This window comes from Lolium rigidum, chromosome 3, assembly GCF_022539505.1.
Source record: "Lolium rigidum isolate FL_2022 chromosome 3, APGP_CSIRO_Lrig_0.1, whole genome shotgun sequence".
In the NCBI taxonomy this organism is placed as follows: domain Eukaryota; kingdom Viridiplantae; phylum Streptophyta; class Magnoliopsida; order Poales; family Poaceae; genus Lolium; species Lolium rigidum.
In genome coordinates this window covers 125,093,978-125,113,504 of record NC_061510.1, presented here as the reverse complement: position 1 = coordinate 125,113,504, position 19,527 = coordinate 125,093,978, and the positions used below count along the sequence as shown (strand labels likewise).

At 45.8% G+C, this 19,527-nt stretch overlaps 3 protein-coding genes across 3 annotated transcripts; all 3 read right to left on the bottom strand.

The window, feature by feature from the left end:
- Positions 1-7,752: 7,752 nt before the first annotated feature.
- LOC124702274 (low temperature-induced protein lt101.2) lies at positions 7,753-8,344 on the bottom strand. The gene is made up of 2 exons (XM_047234400.1): positions 8,161-8,344; positions 7,753-8,023 (listed from the first exon to the last, which is right to left on the bottom strand). Exons 1-2 carry the CDS (start codon positions 8,239-8,241, stop codon positions 7,940-7,942), a joined length of 165 nt encoding a protein of 54 aa, XP_047090356.1. The 5' UTR covers positions 8,242-8,344; the 3' UTR covers positions 7,753-7,939.
- Positions 8,345-10,860: 2,516 nt separating this feature from the next.
- LOC124702273 (phosphatidylinositol transfer protein 1-like) lies at positions 10,861-13,767 on the bottom strand. Its single transcript, XM_047234398.1, has 10 exons — positions 13,562-13,767; positions 13,407-13,437; positions 13,161-13,309; positions 12,198-12,289; positions 12,068-12,075; positions 11,892-11,963; positions 11,636-11,803; positions 11,441-11,536; positions 11,203-11,325; positions 10,861-11,131 (listed from the first exon to the last, which is right to left on the bottom strand). Exons 1-10 carry the CDS (start codon positions 13,579-13,581, stop codon positions 11,039-11,041), a joined length of 852 nt encoding a protein of 283 aa, XP_047090354.1. The 5' UTR covers positions 13,582-13,767; the 3' UTR covers positions 10,861-11,038.
- Positions 13,768-16,388: 2,621 nt separating this feature from the next.
- LOC124702272 (elongation factor 1-alpha) lies at positions 16,389-19,244 on the bottom strand. The gene is made up of 3 exons (XM_047234397.1): positions 19,228-19,244; positions 18,092-18,574; positions 16,389-17,450 (listed from the first exon to the last, which is right to left on the bottom strand). The coding sequence occupies exons 2-3, from the start codon at positions 18,551-18,553 to the stop codon at positions 16,569-16,571; spliced, it is 1,344 nt and encodes a 447-aa protein (XP_047090353.1). The 5' UTR covers positions 18,554-18,574; positions 19,228-19,244; the 3' UTR covers positions 16,389-16,568.
- Positions 19,245-19,527: the final 283 nt, after the last annotated feature.

The following is a 19,527-nucleotide window of genomic DNA, read 5'->3' as shown; positions in this document are numbered from 1 at the left end:
TATCGGATTTGAACCGATGACTTATGCCTTACCATGGCATTACTCCAAATTCATAAATATACGGGCGCTTGTACTATATTATCCGTATGTCGTCCTTATCAGCCACGGCTCTGAAATTCATGTAGGAGCGCCTACGGCGAGCAGGTTGGCCGGCGACGTGATATCCACGTACGCGTGCATGTGGCCATCGGCGGAGAGAGCACAGCCGACGACATGAACTGATCAGCACACCCGGCGGCCAGCTTGGTTGATTCCATGAAGTCACCGGAGCTGCTCCGCCGGCAACGTGTACACGCGTGCGGCCGGCCGCAAGACCGGTATATCTAGCAGCAGGTTAAGAAAACAGTTAAGGTTTGCGGCCGGATCATTCATGACAGCGAGCAGCACGGCGGCGAGTAGTTTGGCCGGCGGCATCCAGCTGTAGGTTAGGGGAGAATTAGTGGTACGTGACGGTTAATGAAGATGGGCGTATGGTCGATGCGAACGGTTGCAAGCGCAGTTTCAGTTTTCCTTGGCTACTTAGGGGCGCCAGATCGGAGGGATTCTACCGTACTAAATAAATACCTTAGACCAAAATGCCCTTAAGTTTCAAGGGGGGAGTTGAAGAGAGGGATTGAAAGGGGATCAGCAAGGAACATGGTTTTGAGGGATCACGCGAACAACTCGCTCTGCCTCGATCTGGTGTGCGGCGCCTGCCATTTTGTTTTGTTGCGCGGGCCGCCCATTTTGGCTGCTTCCGATGTCGACGGATAATCATAGCACGAGCGCGTGTCACGGTCACCGTGCTGTACACGTGATTTCTACTTTGGTTATGCCAAACGAACGTGTCACCGCCGCCGTCACCGCGCGCTACACGTACGTCGAGCTATCCCATGACTCGAAAGATCTTGTGCCCTGGGCGAGTAAATTGCAGGAATCTACCACAATTGGGGCGAACATTACGAGTCAGTACCTGTTTTGGTAATTTTAACATGTCAGTACCTACATTGGGGCGAAGACAACCAGTTCGCGCAAAACCGTCCCAGACAGTGAAATTAGCACTTAGGCCCCACTGTCAGGTGCCAGCTGGCCAAACGGCCGTTTCCGCTGGCGTTAGGGCACGGAGGCACTTAACGCCCAGCTCGGACCCGGAACCGAACTCGTTTTCTCGTCCCCATTCCCCCTGCTAGTTAGGTCTCGACGCCGCCACGCCGCCGGGCCGCCTCGTCGCCTCCACGCCGCCAAGCCGACGGGCCGCCTCGTCGCCATGCCCTCATGGAACGATGGGGAGAGCAGCGAGGACAGCCTGGCCGTCGGATTTCGACCATGGGCACGACATCGGTCCGCGCCGCCCGTAAGTGCATAGTTAGGGTTAGGGTTTGCGGGGAATTGGGGATTTTTTGATTCTAAGCCGGCTTTTGCCGCGATGCGAGCTCTGCCTACCACCGCAAAGCATTGCACGACTCCGATGTGTCCTCACCTTTTCCCCAGCATGTCTAATTCTTGTTTTCTCTGCAAATAATTTAGATTCCAGAGAACATTGTAGACCAAGATTTCACTGGATATGAGGACTCTGATATTCGTTGCAACCATGACATGCCGATGTACAAATATGTTTGCTTTGAAGGAGAGAATACCGGGAGGAGATTCCTTGGATGTGGATGCAAGGTAGGTCAAGTTGATTAGTGTGGGTAGAAATTGCTATGGATAGAAATTGGTATTGCGCAGCAGAAATTGCTGTTAGTACAAATGCTGATAGTACAAATGTTGTTAGTGCTTTGCTAAGTTGTTTGCTAAGTTAAATGCTGTTAGTATGAATTGCCATTGCTACTGCCTAGTTAAAATATATGTGCTAAGTTAAATGTTGTTGCTGATGTAGATACATCTCACTTAAATGTATTCTGTGGCTATGTAAATTTAGCTGAGCTAAATTCTTGGTCTAGACATCTTTGTGATACTGAAATTCCTATATAATTATTGTGGTACTGCCTAGTGAAATTGACTATGTAATTCCTGTGGTACTGCCTAGTGAAATTGCTATAAAATTTGTGTCTATTTGTACTTCCTAGTTTAATTATTTGTGTAGCATACTAAATGTCAGTTAATTTGTAGGAGGAGGTGATGTGTGATAAGGTTGTGTGGGTAGACCAGCGGTGGCCATTGCCACTTTCGAACGCTTTGGTCAAGTTGTGGGCTATGTATGAGGAAGAGAGGGACTCCAGAATGCATGCTAGTGTGGATGCTGCTACAAAAAACTACCAGCTAGTCTTGAAGACTAGGGAATTAGAGAAGAAAAACCTAGAGCTGCACAAGCAATTGGGTGACACTTTGGAGTATGTTGCAGAGGCTACCACTCATGAGCTTGAGTTTGCTAAGAGGCAGCAGGCAGAGCTCAAAGTTGCCTGTTTGAAGGAAGACAATAAAAAGCTGGAGTTGGCGGCTGCGAAGATGCGTAAGTTAGAAGAACAAGTTGGTAGGCTTGAAGAAGAGAAGAAGAAGCTAGAGTTTCAGCTAGAGGCTGTAAAGATGCAGAGTGTCGATGGGCAAGTTGCTACTTTGAAGGAAGAGAAGAAGAAGCTAGAATACTACGTTGCAGATCTTCTGAAAGCTCACCATGTCAACAAGGAAAAGATGAAGATGATTGCTGGAATATGCCAGGAATGATGTCTTTAACTACTATGTTGTATGTTGCTGAAGCTAGACTAGTATGTGTTAATCCATGTTGAACCATATTATGTACCTATATATGCTATATGGTTCTGACATTGTAAGCTATGTATGAGACTGAATCCTGTTATGGTGCTACTTATATATGCTATGGTTCTGTCAAACATCCTATGATTGTGTCTCAGTTTTATATGGTACTTATATATGTTAAAGGTGCTGGTACTTTGTTAAAGGTGGTGCTACTTATATATGTTAAAGGGCACGGCGGCGCCGCCCGTTTGTGGTCGCCGTGGTCAGCACGTCTGAGGCGGTGCGGCACAAGGGCACGGCGGCGCCGCCCGTTTGTGGTCGTCGTGGTCAGCACGGCGATGGCGGTGCGGCACAAGGGCACGGCGGCGCCGCCCGTTTGTGGTCGCCGTGGTCAGCACGTCGACGGCGGCTCAACTGATACAGTCAGAACATTGAAGAGATATTGAACAGATAATTTTGACTGGTAAATTCAACAACATTGAACAGATAAATTCATCCAGATACCACTCATAGCAGATAAATTCAGAACAACTTAGCAGCATTCGACTAACAATATGTCTTCATCACTTAAAGTTATAAGGTCACTCATAGCAGCATTCGACTAACAGAACAACATTCGACTAACATAGCAGCATTCGGCTAACAAAATGACATCAAATGCAGTAACGCAATAAGGTTGTCCATTACAACATAGATGTTTAATAGCATGAACAACTGTTTCTAGCCACAGTTGTTTGAAGATTGTCCTTCCCCTTCAGCATTGACATAGCCACAATTGAAGTATCCCCAAGTTCTGCCCCTTGTGTAAGCTGCACCTGGTACTTGTTCTTGCCGCCCATCTTGTGAAGCCATCCTTGGTGGCACAAAAGGTTGTCTAGTAGGATGCGGAGCCGCTTGAGCTGCAGGATGCGGAGCCGCTTGAGCTGCAGGATGTGGAGCATGTGGACTTGCTTGAGCAGCATCATGTGCTGCAGCATGTGGAGCTTGTGCTGCAGCATGTGGAGCTTGTGCTGCAGGCTATTACAAGTAAAATAGCAGATACAAGTTAAATAGGTAGAGAATTATCACAAGATACAAGTTAAATGTGTACAACAGCAAGTCAAATATTTACCGCATGCTTGTTCTTTCTGATCACAAGATCTGGCCTCAAGTCCTTGAGGCAGCTAGTATACTTGTGTCCTCGGAGATTGCGGTTCGAGCAAGTAATAGTTCCCATTCTTGATGTGTCTTTGGGCTTTGGCACCTCATTCTTTCCCTTCCTCCTCTTCTCTGCCTTCCTCCCTTTGGAAATGTAGAACTCTGGTGGAATGATGTCTGGAGTTTTTGTCTTTGTCCAATCATGTTGTCCCGGAACTGGGTAGATGACTGGCTTGTATGCTTCAACATACATTTGCTTCTTGAAAAATGGGTTCACATAGTCTTCTGGAACTTGCTTTGCTTTGATTATAGCACTCACGAGCATGGTTGCAAGGCATACCAGTGACATCCCATCTCCTACATCCACAAGTCCTTGCAACCAGATTGACTTCATGAATTGCATCACCCTTCCTATTAGTAACTTGCCACAAATCAACATCTGAAATCCTTGGTGTGCAGAATCTAGAGTACTTCTTTGACAGCTCAAGCATCTCTGTAAAGTGAGGAGTAATTTCCCATCTAGCTGTGCGTACACCTTCCCTTTTGTCATGATGCCTAGTCATCGCGCTTGTTCTTTATCCCTTCAATCATGGTTCCGATTGGCTTCTTCCTTACATCCAGAATGTACTCGTTGAACACTTCGCTGAGGTTGTTCACGACCAAATCTGTCTTGCAGTTGGTGTCGAAAGCATGTCTGGCCCATGTGTGCACAGGGATTTTACTTAGCCATGTCCAAGCCTGTTCACTCTCTACCTTCAAATTTGCCATGGCAACATCAAAATGATCTTTGTGGTAGGCATAAGCGGCTGCATCCATGCATTTCTTCAAATCCTCACCCCTAAATCCAGCAGTTTGAAAGTTGGCATATATATGCCGTAGGCAGTACCTCTGAGGACAATTAGGAAATACTTGACTTACTGCTTTGAGGAGGCCCTATATACATAGAACATAGGAAAAAAATATAGCTCAGCCAGTCGCATTTTGTACTTGACAATGTAAAGGGAAGAGAGAGTTGCTACTTCACAATGTAAAAGGGAGAGAGTTGCAAACCTTTTGTCTGTCTGACATAATAGTGTAGTAGCCAAAATCTCCTGATTCCCCACCTAAAGCATATTTCAGCTGCGTCAAAAACCGACAGACCGATTGGTCAGTATCTTCTTTAGGAACCACAGCAAAGGCTATAGGGTACATGTTATTATTTCCATCACGGCCAGTTGCTGCTAAGATTTGAGCTCCAGTGCATAGTTTAATAAAGCAGCCATCCAACCCTGCATATATGCAGCTTCATAAATCAGCAATGCACAACTATCTTAAATCAGCAATGCACAACTATCTTAAATCAGCAAACCATTAATTTTGTAAGAAAATGCTGACCTATGAAAGGCCGGCAGCCTTTTAGAAAACCCTCCCTGGCTCCATTGATGCAGAAGAAAAGTCCATGAAATGTAGGACCTGGATGAGGGCTCTGTACAGATGGAGCTGGAGTGACAGTTGTTACAATAACCCTACTGCCAGGGTTAGTATCAACTACTGTTTGGGCAAAGTCTCTTAGCCTCACATATTGCTCTCTATGATCACCTAGCACAGCATCAACAGCCAACCACTTTGCCCTGTAGGCAGTCATCTTTGAGATTTCGACACCATAGTGTTGCCTTGCACTATCAATCAAAGTCTGAATTCCTGTGTTTGTATCTGATCTGAACAAACCTTCATATTTATGTGCCAACCATCTAGCACTGACCCTTGTTGACTCAGTTGTTGTAGGACATGTATGGTGAATTTCCATCTTACGAAGCACAAATGTCTTCTCACCTTTGATCTCAGATGCTGACATGTAGAAAGGACACTTATCCTTTATGCACTTCACAATGATCCTTATGTTGGAGTTCCTGTGGTACATGTAGTTTCTGCTTTGTGCAATGTGCAAATCAATTAAAGCATTTCGAATTGTTGCACATTGGTAAAACACATTTTCACACACAATTGTTCATGTGGTTGAAGCCTCTTCTCATCATACCATTTTCTTGGGGGGATTTTCTTCCTTCGACTCTTTCTACCCTTTGGTGCCACCATTGTGATTGGTTGGAAATAATCATCATCTTCATCCTTTAGAAAACCAGGGAACTCATCTTCATCCGATGACGGCATGTAGTCTAGTATGTCATCAATTTGCACAGACGAATGACATCTCGTTGTTGGTCCGGGACCTCTTTTAACCGTCTTCTGCTTTTTCTTCAAAGGTTCAAGTTCAGGTTCAGGTTCATTAGCTGCTTCATTCAAATCTGGAACTACATAGATATCTTCAATATCGGTGTCACCTTCACAGTTGAAGAAATGGATCCTCTCGAATTCTTCTCATCTCCTCAATCTTCTCAACTATTTCCACTTCTTCCTTCCTCCTTAGCTCCTCCATTGCAGCAAAGTCTGCCTCTCCCATGTCGAAAAATATATTGGCATCATCTTCTGCATCATTTTGTACTGCCTTTCCCTTCTCAACATTTCTGCTTTCTTGAGTGCACATGTAAGGAAATTGACCAGATACATTACTGGCAGCTTCACTTGACAGTACTTGAATCTGCCATCCTTCATTGCCAACTGCATTGCCACTTCCCTCTGCACAAGTCTGATTATTACCAAGAACAGCCCTTCTCTTTACAGTCAAGCTTAAAACTCGACTAGATTGAAACATGTCCAGCAGTTGATAGATTATTGCACTGTTCTCAACCAATACCTCCTGTCCATCTAGTCATCCGCAATAGATGTTATCTAGAATGCTATATCCCCTGACCTCAATCATGGCAACAATCTGTTGATATGTAATGTCATCACGCCCTATTGTCCTCTCAACGTTATCAAACCCATCCAAATTTATTCTGACCTCCCATACTTCATTATCCAAACTACAAAGATAAAATATAGAGAGCACATTTCAGCAATCAATCATACGGCCGCCGCCAAAGAGTGGGTACATTTCAGCAATCAATCTACGGCTAACCCTAATCCAAAAATTTACAGCGATGCGGGAGATAATCCAGCCTACAAGAATGGGTACAAGATCTTACTCTAAGCCGCCGACGATGGATTGGCGCTCAGAAGTCGCGAGATTTTCCACCCAAACCTTGGCGAGCAAATCCGCCGCCGCCGATGATGGGCGCGACGGCCACAACTCATCCAGATCTTCAACAACGCTCTCCGTGTTGCTACTTGCCACCCCTCCACCGCCGCAGCTACTCTCGCCGCACCGACGACCAGCACCAGGGATTGTCGGCTCCTCCATCCGGCCGCCACCAGGACTCGAGCACGGGAGAATGGGGGAGAAGAAAATGTTTTGGGGTCCGACCGGGTCGGACCAGGGCGCTAAGGGCCTCGCTACCCTAACGCTCCAATAAACGGCCGTTTGGCCAGCTGGCACCTGACAGTGGGGCCTAAGTGCTAATTTCACTGTCTGGGACAGTTTTGCGCGAATTGGTTCTCTACGCCCCAATGTTGGTACTGACATGTTAAAATTACCAAAACAGGTACTGACTCGTAATGTTCGCCCCAATTGTGGTAGATTCCTGTAATTTACTCGCCCTGGGCATTTTGTTCTAGTTATTTGGGTTCAATGTAACCCTCAAAACGGCGTTAATCAAAGCAGGTTTTCGCCAAGTTAAGATGATTGCTTTCCCTGCATCTCGGTCCAGTGCATCCTCGAACTGGGGAAGATAACAATGGCGACGGGTCCCGTGCTGCTTCCCTCCCCCCACTGTGCTGTTGTCTGTTTTGGTATTTCCGTTTTTAGAAAATTTGCGGGGATTTGTTAGCGATTTCATTAAGCTTGCATTTTTCTGGACAAATCTGCAGCGTACCCGCTGTTCACTTGCCGCCCTCTGTCCGAAGATTTGTTCGGAAGGACCTTTCACTTTCAGGCATCCAATACTTCAAATTTAAGATGATATATGCACTGCAATCCATTAATACCTTTGGCTAGAAAAAGCCCTCCGGAACTACACTCTTGACATCACACAATCCACAGCACTGAGTTCCAAAAAAAAACACAATACTGAATACATACAGATGAACTCAAGCTCTCTTAACCCAGAGAGAACATCATGTCCTCTTGGACGGTCGCTCGCTCCCACCAAGCTTAGGCCACCAGCACGTACACTGCGTAGATGATCCCAGGAATGTACCCGAGAATGGTGAGCAAGAGACAGATCCAAAACTCCACCTGATACATCCACACACAACAGAGATCAGATATGCACACGACTCTAAAACAGCACATCAGATTAAACCCGTAGAAAAGGGCGAAGAAGACTCGAGCGAGCGAGAGAGAGAGAGAGACGAGAGTAGTCAGTCACTTACGGCGAGGCCGTAGCGGAGGAAGACGCCGACGGGCGGCAGGATGATGGCGAGGATCACCTCAAGGAAGGTCGCTGAGGCCATGGCTAGCTCACTTGTCTACCCAAAGCTTTCTTTCTTCTTTCCTTGTGGTTGCGGGAGGAGAGGAGCGCCTAGAAGCTAGTGACTTGGTTGATTTGGATTGCCAGATAATGTACACGTCCGTTTATATAGACTACTGACATTGTATTCTTTTGGTAGCTGATCTGATTCGACATGGACTTCTGGAGGGAGCGTACGTGTCCCCGGCCAGGCACGCGGCCTGGCCAGTTGCGCTCCACGTACCGGGTTTCCCTGGGAGTCGCGTGAGAAACTGGGATGCCTGACCAGTGGCGATTAGATTAAGCTTTGCCCTCTTGTAAAAAACTGCTACTACTATGCTTTGCTGGTGGCGTGTGCTTGTCCGATGCGCTGTGCCTGTCGATTTTGGCCCGGCCTGCTTGTATCTGTACATGTCGGCAAGGCCCCGTCTGTGGGCGTTTCCGATGCTGCCGCGGTTGTCTTTGCAGTCGGCACAGCTGTAGGCTCGTCCTTCTTGTTCGCCATGTGGAAGAAGACGTCGAGCTCATCTGACTAGGAGCGTGCATGTGTGGTGTACGTGAATTCATCTTCGGAGCTCGTGTTTTGTTTTACCGTCCAAGACAGGAGGAGATAATAAATCTAAGCGTTAGAATCAATATGTGGTTGGACGGTTAGAAGGACAGGGGCACTCCTAGTTCATAGAATTCAAATTTTAGATTTAATACTTTGGTATCTCATAAAGGTGGGATGTTCTTTAGTGGGAGGCGACGTTTCCGTCGACAGCGAGACACATATGGTGAATTCGTCAATTTCAAGATCCGCCGGATTAGTTCTTCGACGCAGTCTCTTGTATATGCTCGTAGGGGTAGGATATGCGTGCGTGCGTTCATAGGATGAGTGTGTGCACACTTGTGTGAGCGTCTTTGATTGCAATGTGTTTCGCAAAACAAAACAAAAAAATCTAGCTGCAGCTTCACCGAGCTGATCCATTTCGTTTGTTTTAATTTGTTTAGGTTGGCCGTGTATAGAAATGCGGCCGTGTCCTCTTTGGTCGGTTAAACTTAGCGGCCAAACGATATTTTTTTATAATATCTGATACTATATTAAAAACCTAATTTATATAGTTAAAAAACAAAAAAAACATGAATATAAATAAACAAAACCCTATCTGGTAACTATGGTTTGCGCCGCCATACCTATTTGTCATCGGCTAGGTCGACGAAGACTGATTGCTTCCACGGTCATGGGCCTCATGGCTAGACCAGAGGAGGTGTTACCGTCGGAGGAGTCGGTGTTGGCACTGATGCTGCTGTTGGAGCAGGCTCATGCCACCTCAGCGACATGGTGAAGTCACCCTAGCCAATGGCAGGCTGCCCCTGCACGCAAGAGTTGATCCATTTTACACACGAGATGTGTTTGTTTCGGACATAATTATAAAAAATGCCACCACACTATAGGCCAGTGTTTTAAAAAAAATCACCACTTTACACTAGGGTTTTTTTAAAAAAACCAACAATCTAGCGCTAACATGTAAAAAAACACTAATTCTTCTCTGATATTGGTTTAATGGCCAAATAGACATATGGATCCCATTGTCAGGTTGACATTGTACGTGCCTTTACACATTTCAAATTCTAATTTGTGGCCCTCATGTTCTTCTTCACTGTTTGAGTGCTCAACAACTATGATGCCACCGTGTGCCTCTGGTTGCGGCGTCGGTCGTCTCTCGCCGGTTGGGGAGCCGGAGGGCAGCGCGGTCTCGCATAGCAGAGAGAGCAGGGCACGCCCATCGAAGAAGAGCCGATGGGCGGCGAGCCTCTGTCACCGGGTGGCCCGGAAGGGGGCAGTTTACCGGGGTAGGGAGCTGCGATGGCGCTTGGGCCGGCCAGTTACTGCACAATAACAAAGAGGGTGAGGGTGCCACCGGAGAAGAGGGGACACATGTTGGGAACGCTCCCGATGAACTCCCATTACGGAATCGGTCGCCTCTCGTCGGTTGGGGAGGAGGAGGGCGGCGCGGTCTTGCGTCGAGAAAGGTGTAGCAGTCGAATAGGAGCCAATGGGCGGAGAGTCTGTGTGGCCGAGCGGCATAGAAGGAGGCAGTGCACCGGGCAGGGAGCCGCGGCGGCGCTCATGCGGGCCGTCAGCGCCTATCCTCATAGGTCGGTGGAGGTGAGCGCACCAGGGAGAGGGCCGCGGCGGGGGCCAGCACACCGGTGGCCACGACGGGACGCACACACCAAGAACAAGGTGGTGGGGATGCAAGTCGGGGATCCAACCGGGGTTGAGGGCAGCTGTCAGACACCCGTGCTCCCATATTGGCTACGGTGAGAGCGCACCAGGGAAAGGGCCGCGATGGTTTGTACTAGCGTGGTGTATTCTAGAAAAAAAAAAGCTTGTATGTGCCTATATATCTGTACTAGCGAATGAAGCACCAATGGCCAATGAGTTGGTGTTTTTCATGTTGGGTTTTGGTTTGCAAGCTTTCCAGGGTCTAGATTAGACTTTGTGTTTTGATGGGTCTTGGTTTGGCTACCAAGTGGAAAACGTCACCGGCCGGTGTAGTACTTTGTGCTATGAATTATTAGATGTCATTTGGTCCTTTTTGGTTTTGGTCACCGCTATTGTTAGCGGCCGGGGTTGTAAATACAGTAGCACACGTTACAGAAATTTCTTCACAATTGTACAAATGTTAACTTCATCATAGTCGGTGCAAGCCTAATCTAAATCTGAGATTGCTGCTAGCATGTTGGTTAAACCCACCCTACCATGGTGTTTGGTGTTGGCATTCAGCGCCAAAGTGATCAACAACGGGCCAGCATCAGTTGCAGCTCCCCACGACCGCGATCTCGTCTTTGAGAGTCTTCCTCTTGCCCTCGTGCTTGCTCCCGGCCTTACCAGATTTCTTCAGTGTCTGCAGCAACATCAATCAGTCAGTAACTAGAACAGATAGAGATAGCAACCCAGGCCATTAGTAACGCTGACCTTTTTGAGTAGTAGTTCGGTGTGCCTCTCCATCTCCCGGATCTGCTCCATGGTCATGTCGTGCCACTCGTCTATCCACGCGAAACACAGCCGGTGGCACGCCAGGAACAGCGCCCTCTCCCCCTGCAACGGCATGGACCACAAAACACACCACGTTCAGCTCTGAACTTCGCAAGCACCAAGACTGTGCCAGATTCACATCAAGATTGCAATGGAGGAACACGCGCGACACGATTACCGCGATGAGGCAGTCTTCGAGCCGTTCACCCAAGCCCCAGATGGGAGCATCCATGGTCACCAGCTTGTATATGGTCATCACGGGACGGCAAGAATCCTTAAGCAAATTCCATGCACATTTACAAATTACAACATGTCAAATTTGACAGTTGCAGGACAGATAGATCACTGAACATAACTGAGAAATCTGCATTACCATCCATCCCTTGAGAAGGGGCCCTCGGTCCGTCTGTTGGGACCTGAAGGTCGTGAGGTCGACGTTTGGAGCGGTGATCACCTTGCTCCAGTAGTCCCGCGATACCGACGCGATGTCGACGACCTCGACCTCTCGTGCGGCCAGCTGCTGACCGGTTAAATCATGCGCCTGCTTGTGATGCAATCTATAATTAGCGTCGTTTCCTTTCGTCTGAAAGGCTGAAAATGACTACGATACGACGACTGAACGTGCTTACGTTTTCAGAGCAGCCGTTGTCAGGTCTGATCACGGTGTCGATGGTCAGTGAACACTTGCTGAAAAGGGGACACTGCATCGTAGCAAATAATCAGGAACAATGAAGTTAGTACTGAATGAACTAAGGGGTGTTGGATTGGACTCGAAGAACCAAAAGCATTCTCTACATGGTAGTACCTTGATCACTGATGAGGGTCAGAGCAACATCCATGGCAAATGCAAACAGAACTAGGTTTAGCAAGAATTCTTTATTGTGGAATATAACAAAAATATGATTGATAAGTGGTATTAAATTGTCTTTTCAGACCTGTTCTGCTCTTTGGATACGCTGACCAGGAGTTCTCGTGCACGGCGAGAGCACTCGCAGACGCAAAGCCCTTCATCCAAGACGGAATTTTGCTGCACAAAGTTTTACCTTTTATGTTTTGGAACTACAACTGTTTGCAGAAACGATATAATTGCTCCAAATGTCCTGATTGCCAACGTTTATTTTCAACTACAACTTAGCAATTAGAATTGTACTAAACAAGTCATGGATTTACATGTTTGTAATGGCCTTAGTAGGCATGTTTGTTTTCTTCTTAGAACTACTTATGCTCATTACTCAGTAATTACTACTCCCTCCGGTCGGTTTAAATTGACGCGAGTGATGCACATACGGCAGGCAATCTGGTGTGTTAAGCAACGTCGATTAAATACGACCAGAGGTAGTATGAAATAGTCATTAACATCCGAAAAAATATTGAAATAGTAATTGACCAATTTTTAAAGGATCTATCAGCCGTCCCCCATGTCATTGCACGAGGTAAGTCATTAACCTAAACTTTTGAGGTGAACTGGCCATTTGGCACCCGCCGGGCTCAACATCCTCAGATGGAACCTAGTTAACATCCTCAAATCATAAAGTTTTCAACTACAAGCGTTTGCTCCCTAAATTAGTCAGTAGCTTATTATTTCATAATGTTTTGAATGCAACGTTTACTTTTCACTACTTAGCAATTATCTAATTAGCCAAGCTTTGTGCTAACCTCTCATGATTACCATGACATGCTTATTACTGTCAAGGTTGCGTATAAATAGTAACAGGAGTTTGTAATGGCCTTAATTCGCATATTTTAAATTTCTTTCTGAGACAACTTATGATTGCTGATCACTGTGAAATATAGCCATTAACCCTTGGTTTTAGTAAAAAAGCACTCCCCACCCTCCCAATTTCTCGAGAATCCAACTGAAGCAAAACAAAAACGTAGATGACTGCATACAGACGAACCTTTGCAAATGATAAACTTTTGATGTGAATTGGCCCTCGCCTAGCTTCTCGTCCTCAAAGGGGACCTGCTGCAGCACCTCCACGCCCTCCTTGCCGTTTGTATTCTGCTGCTCCATCTTCATGATGGTGTAGCTGAGCCCTATTTCATACTGCGACAGAATAAATCAATCTTGGTCAGCTCAATTACCAACTGAACAAAAAGAGGACAATACTTCCTGAATGTTTTTTCCTGTTGGTTCTACATACCTCCTCGATCGACATAGGCATGACGATTCGGCTTGGTACAAGATCGAAGTCAAGGGGCGCCAAATTCCCATGAGTTAACAAAGAAAGGTGATAAAAGAAGGAAGATCGTGCAAAAGAAAGTATCACGGTGAACATAAAAGATCATAGAAGGATACAATTCCTTGATCTGAACCATGGCTGAAGCAGTATCGAGAATTGGAGACGCACAGGTTTGATCGATGGCTGGCTGAGTTTGGTGTCGGAAGGAAGAGCTAGCCCTTTTTTGAAACCCGAAGGAGGAGGAGTCTTTTTGCCCGTTTCCCAAGAAGGCAACGGAGGATGACTCGGGAAGACGGGAACAACTTCAAAATTGCTGTGTACTTCTTCCACTTATGCCATCAAACAAATGGAAAGCCTGATATCAAAAGTTATGCTCGTAGTACTGATCTAGATATCAGCATCTACAAGGAAAAAGTCTGTTATCTTAAAGTGCAAATCTAAGGTTTGGGGCGGGCGAGTGTGCGAAGAATCCACACACGACACGGGCGGGCAGGTCTCCATCGACAGGGTTGTGACTTGTGAGGTGGGTAATTTACTTACGTCAGGGGTTGCCTTTATGTAACGTATCTTGCAACTTCTGGAGAAGGAAGATGCTGGCAAAATCCTCCCGGCCGCCACTGCAATTCTGCCCACCACTTTCGGCCTGGGAAAACACTTGGCCAGGAGGAACCTATGTGGCTACAAAAAGCACCGTTCCGTCATCATGCGGAGATCATGAAGCGTGTTGACTACCTGATCTAGTGGCGGAAGTTGATTACACCCTGGACTGTGAAATCTCAGCAATCACCTCAGAGATCATAACTTCACGTTGCTTTAATTCAAGATTTCGTTTATTTTCCCGAGATTTATATTGTGCTGACGTGAGAAAAATCGCCGCGCAGCGCGACGGGCTCTGCACCGCGCGATGATACATCCAACGGCCGGATGGCAGCTTTCAAATTTTGCATGGCCACGAGGCACAGACAAACTGAAACTGCCGTTGATCCGTGCCCATAATCTCTGCACGCTATTGGTGTCCACTTCTTTCTTAACCAAAAGTAGTAGTGTAGTACTATAATTCACCGAAAAGTTCTTTTGGATCATGGGCACCAGTGATCTCAATGTATTAAAAAATTCGAAAATTATATTTATATATTTCAAAAAATTATGTAGTAAAATTCTAAAAGTAGTCAATGATGTATTCCACTAACGTATAAAATCTCAATTACAAATATTTTGTTTTCTGAGCTACACAAAAATGACAAATTCTGAAATTTTTTTTGAGATTTGAATCACTATACTCAGATCCACATATTTGTTATTTTTGTGCAGCTCAAAATACACATTATTTCCAGTTGAAAATTTACACGTTTGTGGGATACAATACTGACTACATCATGATTTATTTTCATATATTTTTAAAACTTAAAAATATGATTTTTAATTACTTTTCTTAAAAGGGATCACTGGAGCTCATGTGCACCAAATCTCTGTCCTTCCTATAATTCACCTGTTAGTCAGCACAGCCGTACAAACAACTGAATAATTGATTTACTTGCTTGAGCCGGCAGGATAGATGGAGTTAGCCGGCATCTCAGCGACACCAGCACAAAATACAAGATTTTTTTTCTTATATGCTGCCGCAAGCATGACCATTAGGTGAGTGGCCTTGTTAGGAACACTGCCCTTACATACCTATATTTGTCCAATTATTGGTTTTTCGAAAATCAGAACCGAAGTTGAATGCTGGGTACTTCATGCCCGTGAATGATTCAGTTTGACACAAGAAATGTCAGATCAGCATCTGGTTTCGGCCAAGATCCCCCCAGATACCATTCTTTTTCTAAGGTGGGGTGATAAGAGGATTAGAAACGGATATTCTGCAGCATACGTAAAGGCTGATCATTGTAGGAGTACTATTTTTCTTGCTTGTTGATCTGTCGAGTAGATCTCTTCGTTCGGGTTGCTTGTTGGTTCTGTTACGTCCAAATTTACAACGTTTTCCATACAAGGATCCTAATGTTATATTCGCATCTTACCAGTAGTCTACAGCCCCTCGCCTCCCCCATACCCGCACCTCTAATGCTGCCATAACAATCGCCTGCTTCCACCTCTCCCTTGAGTAATCACGTTTGCTCTTCCTTATCTTGGACTTGGAATCAGGACAGACTAGCAGTGCAGATGGTGTGCAAGTCTTTGCGTTCTGCTGTTCGCATTGACGAATCATTGTGGAATGTATCCATGTTGAACCGGTCGTGGGCGGAAGATGTCTGACCCCGATCTTCAGTATGGATCATTGCTTATGTTCTTCAATTGTATTGATCAAGGAGTTGGGTACCCAACAGATGCATACATAGGTCGATTACAACGTGCCTGTTAGAACAAGTAGGACGCCTCTTCGGAAGAAATAGCGTTTGGACAACGCAGTCAATCTAACTGCTAATAGTTAGCCTAAAGAAAGCTAACTTCCTATTTAGCCTAGATGTAACACTAACTATTCCTAACGGTTCTATCATGGTCTGGTACTCATTTTGTCAGTACTAATGTACTAGAATGTGAACATTGTGTCACTGGGTTGCTTGATACTGCGGCTTTCTGGGAGAATCGAAGATGAATCTAGTTTTAGCTGGAATTTACTGCAATCATATCCTACCGTGCTGCCCCTTTGCCGTTCTCGTCCGTGGATGCTAACATAACAGTGGGCTGAAACCCACTGCTAGGAAACTAGGCCTGCCAGAAAACTAAAGCCTAGAGAAAACATCTGGTGAATCCGCGCTTCTGTCTACAACTAAGACAACAATGAGAAAAACTATGCTAGCCTTAAATTTTGTGTCAATTTCAACTGCGTGTAATCCTCAATTGAGAGGAAATCATCACAGAGCATAACTAAACAAACCAAGCCATAATAAAAACAAATAGACACATGCTACCAAATCACATTCCACAGCCCATAAAAACACCAACTGAGTCTTACACATCTCCAGGTTTCCGCAAAGCTCAAATAACAGGACAGTGTTTTAAACGGTACAAGAGCACATTGCAGACAGAGCTAAACGCTGAATAACAACTACCCTTACCGCATCACCACAGGAACAAAAAGAGATCTAGATATATATCAACTGAAAGGACCAACTATAAGATGCCTCATTTCTTCTTGGCAGCAGCCTTGGTCACCTTGGCACCGGTTGGATCCTTCTTCTCCACACCCTTGATGACACCAACAGCAACTGTTTGTCTCATGTCACGCACAGCAAAGCGACCAAGAGGAGGGTAAGTGGCGAAGGTCTCAACAACCATGGGCTTGGTGGGAATCATCTTCACAATACCAGCATCACCATTCTTCAGGAACTTGGGCTCCTTCTCAATCTCCTTACCAGATCGTCTGTCAATCTTGGTGACCAGCTCAGCAAACTTGACAGCAATGTGCGAGGTGTGGCAGTCAAGCACTGGGGCGTAGCCATTGCCGATCTGACCAGGGTGGTTCATGATGATGACCTGGGAGGTGAAACTGGCAGCCTCCTTGGCAGGGTCATCCTTGGAATTGGATGCCACAAACCCACGCTTGAGATCTTTCACAGCAACATTCTTGACATTGAAGCCAACATTGTCACCAGGGAGCGCCTCCAGGAGAGACTCATGGTGCATCTCAACAGACTTGACCTCAGTGGTCAGACCAGTGGGACCAAAGGTGACCACCATGCCTGGCTTGATGGTACCAGTCTCAACACGGCCAACAGGCACAGTTCCAATGCCACCAATCTTGTAAACGTCCTGAAGGGGAAGACGCAGGGGCTTGTCTGAGGGCCTCTTGGGCTCGTTGATCTGGTCAAGAGCCTCAAGCAAGGTCGGGCCCTTGTACCAGTCAAGGTTGGTGGACCTCTCAATCATGTTGTCACCCTCAAAACCAGAGATGGGGACAAAGGGAACCTTCTCTGGGTTGTAGCCAACCTTCTTCAGGTAGGATGAGACTTCCTTAACAATTTCTTCATAACGGCTCTTCGAGTACTTGGGAGTGGTGGCATCCATCTACAAAGAGCATCAGGACAATACCATTAGTTAAATAGAAAAGGCAGATTGTACGGGAGCAAGAGGACAATACCATCAGTTAAATAGAAAAGGCAGATTGTATGGGACCATAAGATGGTACAAACAGATAACAGCACATGCAGTTATCATAAGAAGGCATGCAAAAATATGGCATTCATGATAACAAGAGCAGCACAAAGTAAAAAAAACTGCATTGTAATCAGGCATTCAGATAATGCAGCAAAAGTACATCGAACCAAGTGCAAGTATCATCCAGTGCAGTGATATGTTATTTCATTAAAAATGGAGTTTCAATAAGCTACAAGAGCAGCAGAATAATAAAACTAGCTGAATGAAAAACTACATAGATGGTAGTATACAAGATAAATGTATCCTTTATCCAGCCTATAGAATCCTAGATGACTACTGACAGCAGCTAGTATATACACACAAGCAGAAACTTTGATAAACAATTATATCTCATCTAAGAACATGTGTAAACTAGTTTGAAATCAAGCAAAGGATGCAGAACATGTGGACGTGTTAACTAAAATCAAGCATTGACATCATGCAGCAAGCTTAGAACAAAAGTAAAGACTCTGTAGTAATATGTTGTTCCATGAAAGTTTTGAAAGTTATACCTTGTTGCAGCAGCAGATCATCTGCTTCACACCAAGGGTGAAAGCAAGGAGAGCGTGCTCACGGGTCTGGCCATCCTTGGAGATACCAGCCTCAAAACCACCAGTGGTTGAGTCAATGATGAGAACAGCGCAGTCAGCCTGGGAGGTACCAGTGATCATGTTCTTGATGAAGTCACGGTGTCCAGGGGCATCAATGACCGTGCAGTAGTACTTGGTTGTCTCGAACTTCCAGAGAGCGATATCGATGGTGATACCTCTCTCGCGCTCAGCCTTGAGCTTGTCAAGCACCCACGCATACTTGAAAGACCGCTTGTTCATCTCAGCGGCTTCCTTCTCAAACCTCTCAATGACACGCTTGTCAATGCCTCCAAGCTTGTAGATCAGGTGGCCAGTGGTGGTCGACTTGCCAGAGTCGACATGGCCAATGACCACAATGTTGATGTGAACCTTCTCCTTACCCATGGCTGAGTATCAGCCAACAAACTGCATAGATCGACATAAACAATGATTAAAAAGTCAAACAAACTGCATAGATTAAAATAAACAATGACTAAAAAAGTCAAACTGACTAGATCGAAATAAACAATGACTAAAAAAGTCAAACAAACGGCATGGATGTTCTCAGGGCTATTAGACTGCAGGCTTACATAGATCGATGATGCAATAGAGAGGGAATTGACAAATTGATAGCTGTAGCCTGTAGACCTATATCAAAAGAGCAGTGCATAACCGCTCGCTGAATGCTATGAAGAGATGATAGGGAGTAATTCTAGATCAAACCGTCAAACCATAACAAGGAGACAATTACATATAAGAAGGCAGAAATCCTATATAACCAGACGAAATTAAGACACGGATGCATCTAGTAACATATTCAACCAAGCAGGGAGACGATTATGTCATACTCGCGCTTAGAGCAGCTCTAGCAAATTAAAAGCATAATTCGTAGAAAATCTACACAACGAGGAAAGAAAATCGACGGATCGAGGCAACAATTGAGACGAACAAACGGCGCGTCGCGCAAAAGGAACCAAAAGCTCGATCGACTGACAGATAAGGTTACCTAACAGAATTATAGCTTGTCTACAAGCATGAACAACGCATCAAGAAGAGGAGAGATGATTTGGCATACTGACCTCGGAGGAAGGAAGAGCGGGCGGCGGCGAAGAGTGGAAGGGGACTGGGGGAAAGGGTTTGGCCGAGCGGGATGGCTCCCCTCTTTATATTGGCAGCGACAGGCGCTAGGGTTCCTTCCTGGCCGCATGATCCATGTCTGATGGTAGTCGCTGCGGGACATCTGGTCCGTTTGATTTCGATCGTACGTGCTGCATATTTCAAAGGGCAATCTTGTAGTAATTTCTGGACGTTTCGCAGCCCGCAAGTTTGCATCCTGGATTACTTTCGGTGCACGTTCCTGTGCAAGTGGCCGGCAGCAC

Bases quoted from the DNA above. Each gene is read 5' to 3' on its own strand.
- LOC124702272 (XM_047234397.1), bottom strand. From the start codon at position 18,553: ATGGGTAAGGAGAAGGTTCACATCAACATTGTGGTCATTGGCCATGTC. The intron at 17,451-18,091 runs GTATAACTTTCA...TGCTCTTTGTAG, and splicing joins TGATCTGCTGCTGCAACAAG to ATGGATGCCACCACTCCCAA.
- LOC124702273 (XM_047234398.1), bottom strand. From the start codon at position 13,581: ATGGTTCAGATCAAGGAATT. The intron at 13,438-13,561 runs GTATCCTTCTAT...TCTTGTACCAAG, and splicing joins ATGGTTCAGATCAAGGAATT to CCGAATCGTCATGCCTATGT. The intron at 13,310-13,406 runs GTATGTAGAACC...ATTCTGTCGCAG, and splicing joins TGCCTATGTCGATCGAGGAG to TATGAAATAGGGCTCAGCTA.
- LOC124702274 (XM_047234400.1), bottom strand. From the start codon at position 8,241: ATGGCCTCAGCGACCTTCCTTGAGGTGATCCTCGCCATCATCCTGCCG. The intron at 8,024-8,160 runs GTAAGTGACTGA...TGGATGTATCAG, and splicing joins TCCTCCGCTACGGCCTCGCC to GTGGAGTTTTGGATCTGTCT.